This window comes from Polypterus senegalus, chromosome 11, assembly GCF_016835505.1.
Source record: "Polypterus senegalus isolate Bchr_013 chromosome 11, ASM1683550v1, whole genome shotgun sequence".
NCBI lineage: Eukaryota > Metazoa > Chordata > Cladistia > Polypteriformes > Polypteridae > Polypterus > Polypterus senegalus.
The window spans coordinates 94058713-94077279 of NC_053164.1; the positions used below are offsets into that span (position 1 = coordinate 94058713).

At 38.6% G+C, this 18567-nt stretch overlaps 1 protein-coding gene across 11 annotated transcripts; it reads left to right on the top strand.

Annotated features, from left to right (window-relative positions):
* The first annotated feature begins 567 nt into the window (after window positions 1-567).
* cdpf1 (cysteine rich DPF motif domain containing 1) lies at window positions 568-15354 on the top strand. 11 transcript variants are annotated; one of them, XM_039769256.1, is made up of 6 exons: window positions 1490-1579; window positions 2680-2814; window positions 3923-3978; window positions 4773-4885; window positions 7431-7542; window positions 13843-15354. In XM_039769256.1, the coding sequence occupies exons 4-6, from the start codon at window positions 4773-4775 to the stop codon at window positions 13963-13965; spliced, it is 348 nt and encodes a 115-aa protein (XP_039625190.1). In that variant the 5' UTR covers window positions 1490-1579; window positions 2680-2814; window positions 3923-3978; the 3' UTR covers window positions 13966-15354. The 11 variants fall into 11 exon arrangements, with proteins under 11 accessions (XP_039625192.1, XP_039625198.1, XP_039625190.1 ...); XM_039769259.1 differs by lacking the exon at window positions 2680-2814 and adding an exon at window positions 2497-2647 and having other exon boundaries at window positions 1494-1579; XM_039769263.1 differs by lacking the exons at window positions 1490-1579; window positions 2680-2814 and adding exons at window positions 1592-1763; window positions 2497-2647.
* Window positions 15355-18567: the final 3213 nt, after the last annotated feature.

Below are 18567 nucleotides of genomic sequence, written 5' to 3' on the forward strand. Positions count from 1 at the left end.
TGGTGCTTGGATTGTGTCTCCGCCCCTATCCCTGCTAGGAGTGCGGGGCCGGACCCCAGCTATCCTCGAGTGGGACCCGTTTCAGGGCTCTGCTGCCCTCGCGGGACGGGTCGCTCTTACCCACGAGTGGTCTTCGCTGGCTGTGGGGCACTGTCAGGGATGCCAGGGGCCATGACCCGCCGGGACGCCAGGAGGGACCGGAAGAGGGTCAGAGCCCTGCCTGGATCACGGGGTTTGCCTTCCGGTCGCTTTGGGGGCCACGGGTCAAGGGCATGGAAGCCTTTCCCTGTAGGGGCCCGTGGTCACCACCAGGAGGCGCCCAGTGCCTTGGGACCTGTTACCCCAGCACGCCCGCCACACCAGGAAGTGCTGGGGAAGATTTATGGCGCCGGAGAGCAGCCGGGAGGACAGCCGGCACTTCCGCCACACTGGGGCGTGGCCAGAAGAAGATTGCCGGGAACACCTGGGGCTCATCCGGTCCTCTATAAAAGGGGCCGTCTCCATTCATTCGAGGCTAGAGTCGGGTGGAAGAAGGACGAGGCAGAAGAGAGTGGAGGCGGCCCGAGAAGAAGGCATTGTGGCCAGGACTGAGTGTCATTTTGGGGTTTGTGCACTTTATGGACTTTTGAACTGGGTCTGAGTGACCATTGAATTGGGTCTGAGTGACCAATATTGTAAATTATTGTGTTTAATAAACGTGTGGTGGTTTTTAAAACAACATGTCCGCCTGTCTGTGTCCGGGCAAAGTTCACAATATATATATATATATATATATATAGCACACATTGCTAAATTTGAATCATCATGCTTCCACATTGCACACCCATAAGCAGTATAATTTAGCAAAAGTTCAGTTAAAAGGTGAAATTAGTCTGATTTAAAGATTGGTGACACTGCATATCTTCAGCTACGATGGTCCTTCAATATTGAGAATAACCACGGGTTTATACATGTGGAAGACAGAACTCTGTAAAAGAAATCAGACTCCGTGAACCCAGTGAGCAAGATCTTCAGTAACTGTTGCATTGTGTGTGCTATTTTGAAACCCAAGCAAGTCGCGGGATGCTGCTAGCAAGAAAATCACTACATTAGCTATTGGGTTTGTTTTCAGTGCATCATTTCCTGATTTCATGCTCATGTCTCGGTTGTACATAGCCTGTTCACTACAAGAATCAAGTTTATAATAATAATAATAATAATAATCATCATTTTATTAATGGAACGCCATTCCAATGCTCAAGGCGCTTATTAAGAACAAAGTAAAATTACTACAGCTCTGGGTCACACAGAAGGAGTGGATGACTCTGAACCTTTCAATTTCAACTTCACTAATATGATAAAACTTGTTTCATTTTCTTTACTCAACCTTTAAAATCAAAAGAGAGCACGCGTTAACTAAATTTGACAATTAATGTCCCCAAGCCGCTAGATGGAACTAAAGGGTAAAAGCAAAGGAGGCGGAATGACATTTGCCTTGTTGGTGCCTTCCCGCTTGCCGTACTACAATCTGTGAGCTGAGCTGTACAACGACAGTGACGTTAGTTTGAAAAAAAAAAAGAAAAAGCAGTTCATGTGTTAGGTCAGTAAGTAAAACATGCTTCCTAGTGCTTGTGCTACTAAATCACACACTTTCATTACGGACCATCCCCGTAGACATTTCACTAATATATTTTATACTTCTATTAAATGCCCAGAAACGTACGTGGTTTTCTTGTTTGACTCAACACCGCGATAACATGATGTTACTCCATGCTTGACAGCTTGTATGTATTATGTTAATTTAAACGGTAGTGTTGCTTAGTTCTCACTTTCGCATCCCAGATAAATCTGTGTTTGGGAAAAGACTTGTACTCGTCGCCGTTTTATTTCCGTGATGCCCACCTGGAAATCCTGCTGGCGTTACGATTTCGTTGAGTCGATGGTAGAGGTTACGTATTGCTAAGAAATCTGTAGTATAATGCTATAGACGGACTAGGATGTTTTTTTTTTTTCCTTCCCCAAGGTCTGTACATATGAGAATGCTTTCAGAAGTGATGCAATTAATTTTTTTTATTAATCTATAAACTTCATAGAATGTGCACGCAGTCGAAAAAAAACAAATGAAATCACTATTTTGTTGACCAGCCTGTGCCTTAAAATAGAAGTAGTTCTCATGGATCCATTTGCATGCACTTTCTAAAGATCCTAATGTGGCAAGTTCCACTGCAGACGGTCTGCGAGTCTCTCTGTCTTGGCAAGAAATCCCAGACTGGCTCAGTGATGTCGAGATCAGGGCCCAATGCGGGCCATACCATCTGTTGCTGTCTTCTCTTTTCACTGGAGGTAGTTTTTTTTTCTTAATTATATTGGCTGTGATTTGACGGCCACTGCCATGCTGCTGAATGAAGTTTTGACCAATAAGATGCCCTCCTCATGGTACTGCATAGTGAGTATCTGGTGTACATGTCAGTACTGAAGGTGCCATCAATTTTAATCAAATCACACATTTTGTTTTAGGAAGTGTAACCTCCATCATGCTTCATTGACGCCTGCTGATGGTCATCCATGTATCATTTGGTGGGCAAACTACCTTCACATTTTGACTCATCACTCCAGACCACCTGCTGCTGTTTTCCTGAAGTCCAGTCCTTTTGTTCTTTGTGTGTAGGTTAGTCATTTGGCTTTGTTTCTTTATCTTAGGAATGGCTTTTTGTCACAAATCTTCCATGAAGACCACATCTGATACTAATTCAGACTGTTGACAGGTGTACCAGGGTCTCAGTGAATTTTCCCATTTCTACACTGATAGTGTTGCTGGACCGCTCCAGAAGTGAAGTAAGATTTCCGTATTTCTCATTTGCTGCAGTTTCTATAGTTGACCACTGCATTTCTGGTCTTCAGCTTTGTCATTTGGTTAGTGCTTCTGCAGAAGTGCTTAGGCAGCAGATCTGGAAATACCTGCCTGTTGTGCAATTTTATCTTAAGAGAGACCGCGATGATGCAATGTACTTTTTGTTTAGTTACTATGCTTACTTTTGGTGTAGGATGTGCAGGGTAAACCATCTCATCTACTGTAACCTCATCCTTTCAGTATGGTTGTCCTTTGCTCAGATTGATTCCCTCAACATAGCTCTTTCTGTTAGTCAGTTTGGGTCATCCTAAAGATTAGGACATTGACCATTATGACATGTTTGTTATATTTGCTTAATTAAGCACTGGCCTGTATTACCACATCTCTTGTTTTTAACTGAAAAGTGGTCTTTTACTTTGTTAGTTTCATTCTTTAAGGACAATCAGATATCTGACAGTATTGCTTTGATTTTTGCAAAAGGAATATTTGGAACTCTAAAATACAATCTTTTACACTAATACAGAAAATATAAAATAACCATTTAAGACAAGTGTTTTTTTGAACTATCTAAAGTGCCTACAACTTCTGCAAAGTGTTGTATATGCACATATACAGAATACACACACACACACCTTACCAAAAATAATAGAAAAACAGTACAGGAATAAAACAATCACATGAAATATGAGGTTTTTAAGGGTCACTTTGATGATCTATCAAGAAGAACACTGTGAAGCCAGGCTTTGTATGGGCCAACAATGCCCTGCTGTGAAATGGCACACCAGCCATCTCCAGGAAATGCCATCTGCTCCTTACCCACTTTACTCCTCAGCTTGACAGAATATCCTGGGGTACCATCTAGAGTATTTTGAAGACCCACTGCTTACTGTTACAGTCTTATTGTGGTTGGACATGCCAGATGATACTGTTCATTGTCTGTATCTTTAAGCTGTGATGCTGAGGTGCGTCTGTTACAAAGCATGTGAATATTATCTGATACTAACAAGCTACTAATATAGTCCTGTTCCAGTCTCGTTAACATGCACTGCTTTTGTAATCATTTTCTCATTGTGTGTCTTCTGATCTATACAGCATAACTAGAGCACTGCTTCCAGATTCAACTGTGACATACCGTCTTACTTTAAGAGGTTTGTAGGGCTGATGTCTATTCTCTCATTCTGATATTTTTATTTTTGTATAAAATTTGATAACAGTATGATGTGCATGGCACTTTCATTTTGATTAGTGGGTTTCTTTTTTCTGCTTTCTATGCTCTGATTTTAGGTTGCTTTCATTAGTTTTGGCCATTAGAACACCAATCTAAAACTTGACTTAATAAAAGGTAAATACCATGCAGCCTGTCCAAACACATGGGAAGATACAGCAGTTGACGAGACAGGACTTGTTTCTTTTGACAAAGAAATGTTCTTAGACCATGAGGTTCATCTCTTGCATCGTCAAGATGGTTTTGTTGCAGGGTTAGAGAATGCCATCATTTTTCTCTCTCCCATTTCTCAGGTTATGTATTTTAATGTAGTCCTACTTACATTGATCAGATATGCAAGTAAGAATTTTCCTGAACCCAATATGGATCATAACTCTGTTGCAATGTGCAAATTTCATCAATTGTTAATGTGTTTGCTGTCATACCTTGGCCTTTGTATTATAGGAGTCTTTGTAGTTTCAGTTTCCATGGTTATTTTATAAGTTCTGTTAACAAATTCAAACTGTATTTTCCAATCTGAAGATATTTCCTTGCCCTCACAAAAAATGGAAAAGAGACCCAGTCTATTGATAAAATACCTGTGCACTCACTCTATTCTTCTTCAACTGTTCTTCAGATCTAGCCAACTATTTTAGCCAGATAACATAATAATAATTATTACTACTGTTTCTAATTAATATTCATAATTAATAACATGTTCTCTTGTCATTTTTCTAGATGGAACATGCTGAGGGAACTATCAAGGAGCAACTTTTCAGTTGTGATCTTTGTGGGCTAACCTCTCCATTTAGCTATTATGGACAAAAACCACCAAACACTAGATCCATTGTGTGGGTAATATAATTTGAAACAATCTTTTGTAAACAAATTATAATTTTGAAGAAATTATACAGTATTTGCAGGCATTTAATGGTTTGGCCTTCACCCTAACGCTCAGCTTAGTGTTATATCATGCAGACAGGTAAGTTCATTACTTCTGTATAAACATGACCTACCTTATCCAAATTAAAACTGAGGGCTTTCATTATCATTATTTTCATCACCACCACTGGTTTAATGAACATTTTCCAGGTTTACCCATGTTAGCCAGTTGCTCCGCATGTCTTCTACCTGAACTTTGGGTGGTCCTGAGCATCTTTTGGGGTGAAGCCAATTCCTTTATGTCATCTGACACCACCTACAGTTACAGTGGTGTGAAAAACTATTTGCCCCCTTCCTGATTTCTTATTCTTTTGCATGTTTGTCACACAAAATGTTTCTAATCATCAAACACATTTAACTATTAGTCAAATATAACACAAGTAAACACAAAATTCAGTTTTTAAATGATGGTTTTTATTATTTAGGGAGAAAAAAAATCCAAACCTACATGTCCCTGTGTGAAAAAGTAATTGCCCCCTGAACCTAATAACTGGTTGGGCCACCCTTAGCAGCAATAACTGCAATCAAGCGTTTGCGATAACTTGCAATGAGTCTTTTACAGCGCTCTGGAGGAAATTTGGCCTACTCATCTTTGCAGAATTGTTGTAATTCAGCTTTATTTGAGGGTTTTCTAGCATGAACCACCTTTTTAAGGTCATGCCATAGCATCTCAATTGGATTCAGGTCAGGACTTTGAATAGGCCACTCCAAAGTCTTCATTTTGTTTTTCTTCAGCCATTCAGAGGTGGATTTGCTGGTGTGTTTTGGGTCATTGTCCTGTTGCAGCACCCAAGATCGCTTCAGCTTGAGTTGACGAACAGATGGCCGGACATTCTCCTTCAGGATTTTTTGGTAGACAGTATAATTCATGGTTCCATCTATCACAGCAAGCCTTCCAGGTCCTGAAGCAGCAAAACAACCCCAGACCATCACACTACCACCACCATATTTTACTGTTGGTATGATGTTCTTTTTCTGAAATGCTGTGTTCCTTTTATGCCAGATGTAACGGGACATTTGCCTTCCAAAAAGTTCAACTTTTGTCTCATCAGTCCACAAGGTATTTTCCCAAAAGTCTTGGGAATCATTGAGATGTTTCTTAGCAAAATTGAGCCGATCCCTAATGTTCTTTTTGCTTAACAGTGGTTTGCGTCTTGGAAATCTGCCATGCAGGCCATTTTTGCCCAGTCTCTTTCTTATTGTGGAGTCGTGAACACTGACCTTAATTGAGGCAAGTGAGGCCTGCAGTTCTTTAGACGTTGTCCTGGGGTCTTTTGTGACCTCTCAGATGAGTTGTCTCTGCGCTTTTGGGGTAATTTTGGTCGGCCGCCACTCCTGGGAAGGTTCACCACTGTTCCATGTTTTTGCCATTTGTGGATAATGGCTCTCACTGTGGTTCGCTGGAGTCCCAAAGCTTTAGAAATGGCTTTATAACCTTTACCAGACTGATAGATCTCAACTACTTTTGTTCTCATTTGTTCCTGAATTTCTTTGGATCTTGGCATGATGTCTAGCTTTTGAGGTGCTTTTGGTCTACTTCTCTGTGTCAGGCAGCTCCTATTTAAGTGATTTCTTGATTGAAACAGGTGTGGCAATAATCAGGCCTGGGGGTGGCTACAGAAATTGAACTCAGGTGTGATACACCACAGTTAGGTTATTTTTTTAACAAGGGGGCAATTACCTTTTCACACAGGGCCATGTAGGTTTGGATTTTTTTTCTCCCTAAATAATAAAAACCATCATTTAAAAACTGCATTTTGTGTTTACTTGTGTTATATTTGACTAATGGTTAAATGTGTTTGATGATCAGAAACATTTTGTGTGACAAACATGCAAAAGAATCAAAGAAGAAGAAATCAGGAAGGGGGCAAATAGTTTTTCACACCTCATCTCTCTGGGTTTTATGTCTTGACCCCTTACTTCACCCAGCCATCCTATGCCTCTCACTACACCTTCCTAAACCACCTTAGTCTGTTTCTCTTCACAACATCTACTACCTCTATACCAAGTCTCTCTCTCTTAACTTAGAATTCAACTTCCTGACATTCGTCCTTTCCAGCTTGCTGTTGCATTTTGTTCTCACCTTTGTTTCTGTAGAGCATATTTCTCTTGTGATCTGCAGATAAAACAAGATTGCTGTCTAGGAAGCTTAAAATGTTCTGCAACAATACCACATTGATGATGAAATATAAAGAATTAAAGCTAAAGGCTTTACTACTTTTGCAAATTCATATTTTAAACTCATCCACAACAAAGCAGTATTAGATAAATTTTTTAAAGTACATGGAGTGGACCTGTATTTTACTGAGATTGAGTTTAATAATAAACATACAGTATACTGTACATGTCTAATTTTCGTTTTAAGCTGAAATTTTAGACATTTGTTTGTCTAATATTGCAGTAGTAGAATGGATATGTGAAAGTCTGTGCTATTTATGATTTCTGTCTTGACAGCCTCTTAGAGGAATGTTATGTTATGAAGGACCCCTTCAGCCCGGAGAAAGATAAATTTATGATCATTGGCTCACGCTGCAGCTTATGCAACAAAAATGTTTGTGTTGGAATGGTGAGTTCTTGTACTATTAATTTTTATAACTGGTATTTTTGAAAAATTGTTTTAAATTTAGTAGATATTTTTCATCATTTGTATAATTAAGTGCTGCTTTTAACATTTTGTTTTGCTGCCACGAGAAACACCAAGGTGTTTAGTGAAATCCAAATTATTCTTTTTAGTGTACATTCAAATGAAAAAATAAAGGAAAGATATTATTTTTGGGTATTTCTGGATTTGCTTAACTTAACATTTCAGATTAATTTAACATTTTGTGTTCACCACAGTGTAGGTATTGGTGAACCATGCACATGCGGTCAAACAGAAGGCCAAGTTGTGCTGAAAGAAGTAAACTTTTGGAAGGACCTGGAAAAGTATAAAATTGAGTATTAAAAATAAGTAATTGGCAGACAAAGTTTCCTGGACAGCAGAATCAGAAACGGCTACATTCACACTACCATACATAGATGGATGTTGTAAGCAACCAACAAAATGTTAAAATGACAACCGAGTTGTAGGGGCCTCTAAAGGGTTCTCCATTATTATCACCAAGAACTTAAAATAAATTTAACATGTCTACCTTTTTATAGTGTAAGAGAAGATGAAAGATGCTTATATAAGAAACACAATTGAGGAAAATCAGTGCCACTTGAGAAAACAAGAATGATAGGGGCGCATAATGCTTATGCATATTAAGCAGGTAGACTGGAGGAGGTAAAACGTAAGTAACCGTGATAAACTGAAAGAATATTCTCACTAGTTATCCTCAAATTATAAATCAAACTCCAACAATTATATGGTAATATGACACAACAACAACAACATTTATTTATACAGCACCCATTCATACAAATGATGTAGCTCAAAGTACTTTACAGGATGAAGAAAGAAAAAAAATAAAATTAGGAAATACCAATTAAGATAGAATAAAAGTAAGGTCTAATAGCCAGGGAGGACACAAAAAAAAAACTGCAGACGCCTGGAGAAAACCAAAATCTGCAGGGGTTCCAGGCCACAAAACCGCAGAGCCCCCACTAGGCATTCTACCTAATATAAATGATCTCAATCAGTTCTCATGGTTTTTGGGTTCCATGTGGAAGAATTAGAATCATTTGAATTTTTGCAATCGAAAATCATCACATGTCACATGATTTTACAATTATAAAATCTAAAGAGAAGTTAATATCTGGTATTTACTGGCTTTATTAACCTTAACCTAAAAGCCATGCCAGAGCATGAGATAATAAAGAAACCCTGATCCAAATACATGGATAGGCCAGTACCACTAGCAATATACAATTACTTTCAAAATAGTTAACCACAAATTGACAAAACCAAGCACAATAAATAAAGTATATTTTGTGTTTTATTGTAACTGGTTCAAGGTCTTGTGAAATCTTTCTTGGATGCTATAAATTGAGAAAAAAACAGCTATACTATAATTCCATAATTGGAGTAAAACGATTGAAATTCTGTGTGCAAGCATGGCACTGAATTTGGCTATTTATTTACCTGCTCCTAGTTCATATTTTCCATTCCACTTTAAAAATCTGTAGTATTGTGCATGTTTAGCCAATTGATGTCACTAAAAATATTCTTCAACGTCCAGTATTTAAAAATTGTAAACTGTCACATTTGCACCAAATATTTTGTTCATCTTGAAACAATGGCAGTGGTGTATGAAAATATGTGTTCCACTACAGATATGCTGAATTACAGTAAGTTTTACTGTGGAATTTTTTTGTGGTCCCTTGAACGTGGCACGTGTGTAAAAATATATTCAATTGAAACACCACAATCTGTTATATTCCGTTGGACCTTTTGTACATCCTCTCCAACACTGACACTAGACTGTAAACACATTAGAATAAGTCGCTAACTTCAGCCTTGTTTGTCAAACAGTAACGCAGGTTAGTGAATCAAATGTGGCAAGGCAGTAAATTGTAAAAGTGTTAAATCTTTGTCCTGAATTGCCCATGTCAGTCGTGTACTTGTGATTTAAAGTATAACATGTTTAGTGTTTCATTCGTATTGTGTATTGTTTATGTTAATGATACATTGGTTGGCAATGATGCCAAATACTACAACTATCACTGCTACTGTCTGTATATTCTCTCCTTGTTTTTGTGTATTTTCAGTAGTAATTCTATTTTTCTGCAACATCCTAAAGATGTGCAGGCCACGTTAAGTTAGTAGGTAATACTGGCGTAGCAATGGATTGTGCAGATTGTGTAAAACACAAGGGCCTATGAGCTTGGGTGGCCCACTTGGGGCCATAAAGATTTTTTAACATTTTTTGATAACTTAACTAAAACAGAGATTTACATCTCGATGCAGTGGCTTCAACGTTCAAAGTCTTGTTACCATCAACTGACCTCGATGGCTGACGACGAATTATATGCTCCTGCCAATCTTCTCGTTAAATGCTATAGCACCAACATTTCACGTCCGTTTTACGCTTAATTGTTGTCATTTCATGCATATTTTCAATCTATTCTGTCAACCAGGTCGACTGTTTCTGAAGTAACTGAACTGTTGTTGATAGATCACTGTGCACCATTGTCTGCTTTCAGTGACATTTGCACGGCTTACGTGTTACTGCTGACTATACCAGTCAATGTTGCTGAGAGTGAATGATCGTTCTCCAAGTTAAAACCCACCAAAAATTACCTCAGAAGCACCACGTCGCAAGACGAACTTAGTGGCTTGTCAGTGCTCTCAATCGAAAATGAACGTGCCAGACAACTTGAGGTGTCAAGCATTTTTGAGACTTTTGTGCAACAGAAGGCATTCAAGCGAGTATTTTAAGGTACTAGTGATAATAGAAGTAACATGATTTGTGACTTGTCAGTCAGTTTGACTTTTGTAAGGTTAACAAATCTGTAATCTGTTTTATTGTGAACCTTTGTATGGCTTACTGTGTGTTAGTGTCAATACCGTGAGGATTTGTGAGTGTGACCACTTCATGATGGCCATTTTCTCAGAACTTGCGTGAAACAGGTTGATTGTGTAGTAATATCCTATCAGCCGGTGTTGTCATTTTAATTCATTACAAATTGAAATTGCTTCATTTTACAGCACAGAACAGTTTCTACTTTGTAGCTTATGTTATATTTTAATCATCTTCTCTCACAAAGTTGTCTTGGAAAAGTAAGCGGGTGCACATTTTACATAGATGTACACTCACCTAAAATATTATTAGGAACACCTGTTCAATTTCTCATTAATGCAATTATCTAATCAACCAATCACATGGCAGTTGCTTCAATGCATTTAGGGGTGTGGTCCTGGTCAAAACAATCTCCTGAACTCCAAACTGAATGTCAGAATGGGAAAGAAAGGTGATTTAAGCAATTTTGAGCGTGGCATGGTTGTTGGTGCCAGACGGGCCGGTCTGAGTATTTCACAATCTGCTCAGTTACTGGGATTTTCACGCACAATCATTTCTAAGGTTTACAAAGAATGGTGTGAAAAGGGAAAAACATCCAGTATGCGGCAGTCCTGTGGGCGAAAATGCCTTGTTGATGCTAGAGGTCAGAGGAGAATGGGCCGACTGATTCAAGCTGATAGAAGAGCAACTTTGACTGAAATAACCAATCGTTACAACCGAGGTATGCAGCAAAGCATTTGTGAAGCCACAACACGCACAACCTTGAGGCGGATGGGCTACAACAGCAGAAGACCCCACCGGGTACCACTCATCTCCACTACAAATAGAAAAAAAAGGCTACAATTTGCACGAGCTCACCAAAATTGGACAGTTGAAGACTGGAAAAATGTTGCCTGGTCTGATGAGTCTCGATTTCTGTTGAGACATTCAAATGGTAGAGTCAGAATTTGGCGTAAACAGAATGAGAACATCAATCCATCATGCCTAGTTACCACTGTGCAGGCTGGTGGTGGTGGTGTAATGGTGTGGGGGATGTTTTCTTGGCACAATTTAGGCCCCTTAGTGCCAACTGGACATCGTTTAAATGCCACGGGCTACCTGAGCATTGTTTCTGACCATGTCCATCCCTTCATGACCACCATGTACCCATCCTCTGATGGCTACTTCCAGCAGGATAATGCACCATGTCACAAAGCTCGAATCATTTCAAATTGGTTTCTTGAACGTGACAATGAGTTTACTGTACTAAAATGGCCCCCACAGTCACCAGATCTCAACCCAATAGAGCATCTTTGGGATGTGGTGGAACGGGAGCTTCGTGCCCTGGATGTGCATCCCACAAATCTCCATCAACTGCAAGATGCTATCCTATCAATATGGGCGAACATTTCTAAAGAATGCTTTCAGCACCTTGTTGAATCAATGCCACGTAGAATTAAGGCAGTTCTGAAGGCGAAAGGGGGTCAAACACCGTATTAGTATGGTGTTCCTAATAATCCTTTAGGTGAGTGTATGTACTAGTACTACTACCCACACCTCCCACATTCATTTCCTACAATTTTATTTTGTTTTTAATAACTTAAAGTGGCTGTAAATAAAGCATTTAAAAAGTTATTACAAGTTTCATTTAGAGAGCTGGTTTGTTTGTCACCAGTGTGTGATAGTGACGCGGTAGCGTACGCCACTGCCCAGCCAGCCCCTAGGATCTAGTTGCGAATAAATTACCAAGAGTTATGCTAGACAGGAGAGGCCCACCTCAGGGCGCTGCACAGGGGCCTTCAGCAAGCGGGCTACGCCACTGGTTGGTAATATCAGGTTTCACTGGCATCCTGCATGGGACTGTTTCTTGCCTTGTTCCTGATACTACCTAAATAGGCTTTGCCTTGCAGTGCCCCTGTTTTAGACTAAGTAGCATAAGAAATGGATTGAAAAGTAGTGGGGCAATTGGATTATTAGATTTTACTTATTAATTAGATGTTTCTTTCTGATTTTCCTGTTTGGATATAGGGTAAAAAAGTCTACTGAAATCTATTTTCTGTATAATATTTGAATATGTCACTACATTAAGAAGCAAGGCAATTACTTAAACAACAATTCAATTATATCCAAGCAGTTCATGATTGGGGGAGTGTAAACATCTTAGAAACATTTCATGCCTTGTGTCAATGTGTTTTAAAGTAAATACTATGGCTTATACTGTTTGTACTTTTATTTGCTCTAGTGCTAATGCAAACTTGAAAAAGGGAGGTGGAATACAAGGACTGGTATTATTTTAAAATATTGCAGCTTATTAGCATGGCAACAACCAGAACTCTATTCTTTGTCATATTCATTTATTTTTTTCTTCACTGAAATTACATAAATACACACAAAAATAGAAATTGTCAGCTTAGTGTCACAATAAATGTGGTGGACTTAATAAGCCTAGTCTGCCAATAATATGCTTTAAGGATCTTTAACTTTTCGTGTTTTATTCCAAACTCAGACAACTCTGAGATTTTGATTTACGATGATAGCACATTTTGATAAGAAGAACATTAATGAAATATGAGGCTTTTGAAAAAAAAATTGTGTTATGTAATTAGAATAAAACCAACATAAAGTAAATGTACTTGAATAATTGTGAATTGTAAAAATTAGTCTTTACAGATTTTAATGCTTTATTTACTTTTCAAAAGTCCAAGTCATTGTGACAGTACATTTTTATACTGGCACTGTAATTAAAGCAATTTCTTTATTTTTCTTTCCCCAGTTGTTTTTGCACATCAATGCTCCTGTTTGAAGCAACTGAACTCCAGAGTTAATTAAGAAATTGACCTATTTTTTTTCTCAGAATTGGCATTATTATGTCATACAAGGTGGTGCAGTGGGTAGCGCTGCTGCCTCGCAGTTAGGAGACGCGGGTTCGCTTCCCAGGTCCTCCCCGCATAGAGTTTGCATGTTCTCCCCGTGTCTGCGTGGGTTTCCTCCCACAGTCCAAAGACATGCAGGTTAGGTGCATTGGCGATTCTAAATTGTCCCTAGTGTGTGCTTGGTTGGTGTGCGTGCGTGTGTGTGTGTGTGTGTGTACGCCCCCTGTGGTGGACTGGCGCCCTACCCAGGGTTTGTTTCCTGCCATGCACCCAGTGTTGGCTGGGATTGGCTCCAGCAGACCCCCGTAACCCTGTGTTAGGATATAGTGGGTTGGATAATGGATGGGTGGATGGTTATTCAAACTATTGCTTGCTAATGAGCATGGATGGATGTCATACAGATTTTCAGTTGTATTTTTTTTTTTATGAGAAATATTGTATTTAACATAGTGGCTGACTTTGTAACTTCATATTTTAATGAAGGTTTTTTTCTGATAGAATCAAAATTTATAAGCATGGTCAAAGCTCAATTGTTTTACCCTTTCTTCTCTGCCTCTTCTATGTCCTGCACAGGAATGTAGCCTGTTTTACACTAAGAGGTTTTGTCTTCCATGCGTCAACATTCATTTCAAAGAGTTTCCAGATCAAGTCCAAATGGAAATTGCAAAAAGGAAGCAAGGTTACAAGAATCAGTGATCAAACATGACTTATTCCAGCATGTTGCAGGACCAGCTGATACTTTTTGTCAGTGTACAAAAGTGCTCTATCAAATTTGTTCTCAATGAGAATAACAGTCACAGGTACAAGACTGTAAATGAATACCCTGTATGAATGAATAAATAAAGCTTATGCTATACAGCATTAGTGTAGTCGTAGACCATATTGTTTCACATAGCTATTTAAAAGAGAGTACCTTAAAAATGTATACTTCTTTTCAAATTTAAAAAGAAAAACTATGTAGAAAAATGGAGATTGTTTTCCTAGAGGTGAAACATTATGTAAGTAAATTCCTTTTAAACACTGATGACAGCACACTGTATTCATAAACAATGATATTTAAACCCAAATGTACTTACCAGTATTTTCTTTCAAAGTAAAGCTTGGCACATTGCAGAAAGATCAAATGTTCAATGCTGCTGCCTCTTTGTTCCAAGCTCAATGTGTCAATTCCTGACCCAGTTGGTGTCAATATGGAGCCTTGCCCATTCTCTTCATGGTTGATTGCGTTTACTCCTGGTGCACCAGTTTCTTTACACATCCCAATGACATGCATGTTAGATTTGATGACAACTCTAAATTGGCCCAGTAAAAGAGCGTACTGTACATGTAGATATTACTGTACCTTCTAGCGAATGAGAAGCCAAAAGCTGGTTGATTTGTGCTTTGTCCTTGGAGCATCCTGAATATGCTGCACTTCCTTAGAAACCTGTAATATAAAAGAAGAAGGACAGACAGTGACATTTATTACCTTTTGAAAGCACGTCCCTGACGTTCACACATTTTTGCAATTTGTGTCTGGAATGTGTTTTTAACTATTTGTTGGACAGTCTCTTTTATGTTTTATTTCATTGGTTAATGTATGCTACTACCAATGGAGGTCATTACTGAACATCCATTATATGCAGAGAAAACAGGAACCAAAGTCAAGTGGATCTAAACAATGGAAGTAAGCACAAACTTCCTTCACTTCTTAGGTTAGCTAAAGAAGAAAAAACTAGGCAGTGGTTTTATCTCAGTGGCATTAAATTTATGGAATATACATTATCTGTATTATAGGACTGACATTGATATACTACAAACAATGTTAGAAATGAGGACAATGGCAGAATTAGAAGCCATTATGCCCAGTGCTGCCTATTGCGTTCATGACAAAGTCTCCAAGAGCACCATTAGTCACTTGCCAGTCATAATAAAACCATGGATACAGGGAAAATATTTGTTAAAAGATGCTACATTAAATCTAGTAAACCGTGTGTATGGTTCTGGGTCTTACACTTTTCTAATAGTTTACAGTGTTTTTTTAATGCACTATGACTGTATGTACGATGTTGTTGCTGTAGCAAATAAATTTTACCACAGTCACCAGTAATTTATTGTCTGTGTATCCTTTTCCATTTATTAAAGCAATGGGGCTGTGGCTCACTTCAAAAGGGAATTAGCAGTTGCAGGCTGCTTCCTTCAGATTCCTGGGAACCTTCATTTCAGAGGACCTTTCTTGGTGTGAGAACACCACAGCAATAGTGCAAAAAGTGCAACAGAGACGGCACTTTCTGAGAGTGCTCAGGAGCAAAAACTATTGGTGGCTTTTTATTGTTGAACCATCGGGAACATCCTGGGATGCTGTATCACAGTATGATATGCTGAATGCACAACAACAGACTAGAAGGCTCTCCAGAGATTCAAAAACACAGCACGAAAAAAATCACAGGTTGTTATCTGCCCTGCCTGGAAGATATCGCCCAGTCCCGCTGTCTCACCAGAGCCACTAAGATCATTAAGGATCCTTCACACCCTGGTCACCATCTATTTGAAATGTTGTCCTCTGGGTAACGTTATAGATCTTTGAAAGTACGGACTGATAGATTCAGAAATAGTTTCATTCCAATGGCCATAAATAAACTTAACAAAAAGAAGTACATTAAGGCAGCTTAAATATTTTTTTAGTCATTGCTGGGAAATAGACTTGTGCATATTACTGCTGCTATCATTCAGCTACTCCCCAGTGGAGTGGTATTATTTTACTGTGTTACTACTGATTCCATTGTTATTTTATTTCATTTCTTTTTAACTGTATTTTTACATATAACTAGGGGGCTTCGATTCGCTCGCCAACCCCTCCCTGTGGCCTGCACTACACTCCAGCCACTTCACGTCTCTGCTGCTCCTGTCGTGAAGAGGGGGTTTGAACTCCCCCCAAGGAGATGCAGTTGCTCTTCCAAAACTCCCGTCTTAAACGGTGATACAATGAGAAACAAAGTTTTTTTTTTTACCTCCTCTTTCATCAATCGGCTGCCGCCATCGTACTGCATGATCTGCATTGTGGCGCTCCAAACATTTAAAAGCCTGTAGAGCAGCTGTCCTTTTGTCTCACTGCCTTGTCTCTCTTCTCCCGCAGACACCCTCTGCATCTGTGGGGGGTCGCGCTACCAAGGTGCGCCCCTGTGAAGAGGAAGATTTTTTTATTCTTTTAATTGAGTAATGGAACTGTCCCCTCCGACTACACACGGAGCTCGATTCACTCCTGAAAGAGACTTATGTTTATTTGAAGTGTCTGAATAACATTTCTGTCTCTAAAATCTCCTGTGTATGTGTGCAACTCTGAGACCCAAGTGTGATGGTGTATGTTGATTTCACTTTCACCAAACTACAAATCTTGTAATTCTCACAGATACGCCTCTTCATTGAGAAGAAACACTACTTTTCCCTGATGGCAACACGAATTAGACAATCTACAAGTCTCCGACCTAAAGTTTAAATCCGAACAATAGATTCAGTCTCTTTTCACTGTTCTGTTATTTCACCGAGTAATAATTTCCATTTGTTTGCGCTAATGCGACCTTTACTATCATTTTTTTGAGACTTTTGAATTTTACCACTTTCAATATCTCTAACTTGCTCTGCATGTCTATCGCGCCAACGTTTTTGAATTCTTTACGATGTTCTACTTTGTCATCTACTCTTTGTCTTTTATTTCCAGCCCCGGGCATGGTTAAATCTCTTGGCACAAAGTCTCATCTCGCAGGACATGAAAGTGTCTCTCTGAGAAAGTCATACATCGTCTTCCCCTCCCAACATTTGTTTATTATAATAGAGAGATATTACTTCCAATTTCAATTCAATTACCTGGACTATATGTATATCTGGGCACTACTGCTTTACTTTCTTTCACCAGTGAAACCTTTGTTAGAAAAGCACCTTTTTTCCACATGCATGAGTTCAATGACAATATACTGTACTTTCATATATTATTAAAACTTTAAATGAAAAGGTAGGTGATGATGTGATATTTTAATTTTGTAACAAACCAAATTTCCAATGTTGGACATCTGATAGCTAATGTGATCTTGCACACTAAGTGCAGGTTCATATCATTCACTCATCGATCATCGTGTCATCACATTCATGTGTGTGAAAGTGGCCCAACTTGCCAGCTCTGCAAAAAAGGCAAGAAAGTGATATTGGCTACTGACTACTGTGTAATAAAAGTTAAAAAGCATGACTTAGTTGACAAGAAGCCTGTAAAATTGCAACATCTGTCAAAATAATAAAGTAAATATGCAGGAAAGTAGTATTAGTTGATTTGCACATGCCCACAATAAAATTACCCACAAAGAATAACACAAACAGTACTCGTCTGCATTTGCTATGGCGCAAATCTAATGAAACTCTAATATCCCGAGTGCAAATGCACAAGAACGTTTTCAAGCTATAAATAACATTAAGCTTGTACATAAAAAAAGAAACTGATAATAACTTCTGGCATGCACTGTATGTTGTTGAGAATCTATTATATGCTGTGTATAAAACTAGCTACATGTCTGCAATTGACTCACTGTCTGACTAACAAGACATTATTCACTATTTGCAGACAACGTAAGGACAAATGGTTTTCACTAATGGATCAATTTGATGGCCCTGTAGCCCCAAAATGAAAACCTCACCAAAAAGTCAACCTAATCGTGAAAGAACACACAGAAAACCACAGTGATGTTTCACATTTAATAGTTAGAAAGAGTGATCTTCGTGCCAGCCACAGCGTATACAGTTGAAGTACGGTAGCACCTCCAACCATTTGAGTCCTGCCTGCATCCGTTTTGAACCTTCATATTTATGTTTTTTAAATAATATATATGTAGAAAAATACTATGTAAAGATATTAAAAATCTTTATTAGTGTAATCTCTTACCATAGAAATTCTACACTTCAATCTTCACTTCTGTTTCTTAAGTAATGAGATGTCCATTTCTTTTATATTATTTTAATACCTGCAAGCACGTTTTGATTTTCCTTTAATATCCCATTGATCCTTTCTGTATTTGGTCATTTACATTATTAAGAAATCTGTCTCTGTCTGTCCTGAATTGTTTCTTAGCTGACCTGTTCCACTTGCTACTGCAGTCACTCCAGTTCATTAGTACTCCATTTAAATTCTATACATTTCTCTCTTCCTCAACACTCATAGTAACTGTATTATCCGCTCCACTAGAAAAAAACTTACTGAGTGCAAGCTCTCATTATGCTAGTAGTGTCAATGTTAACCTTAGTTTTATAATTAAAAAATGTATAAACAAAAGAATT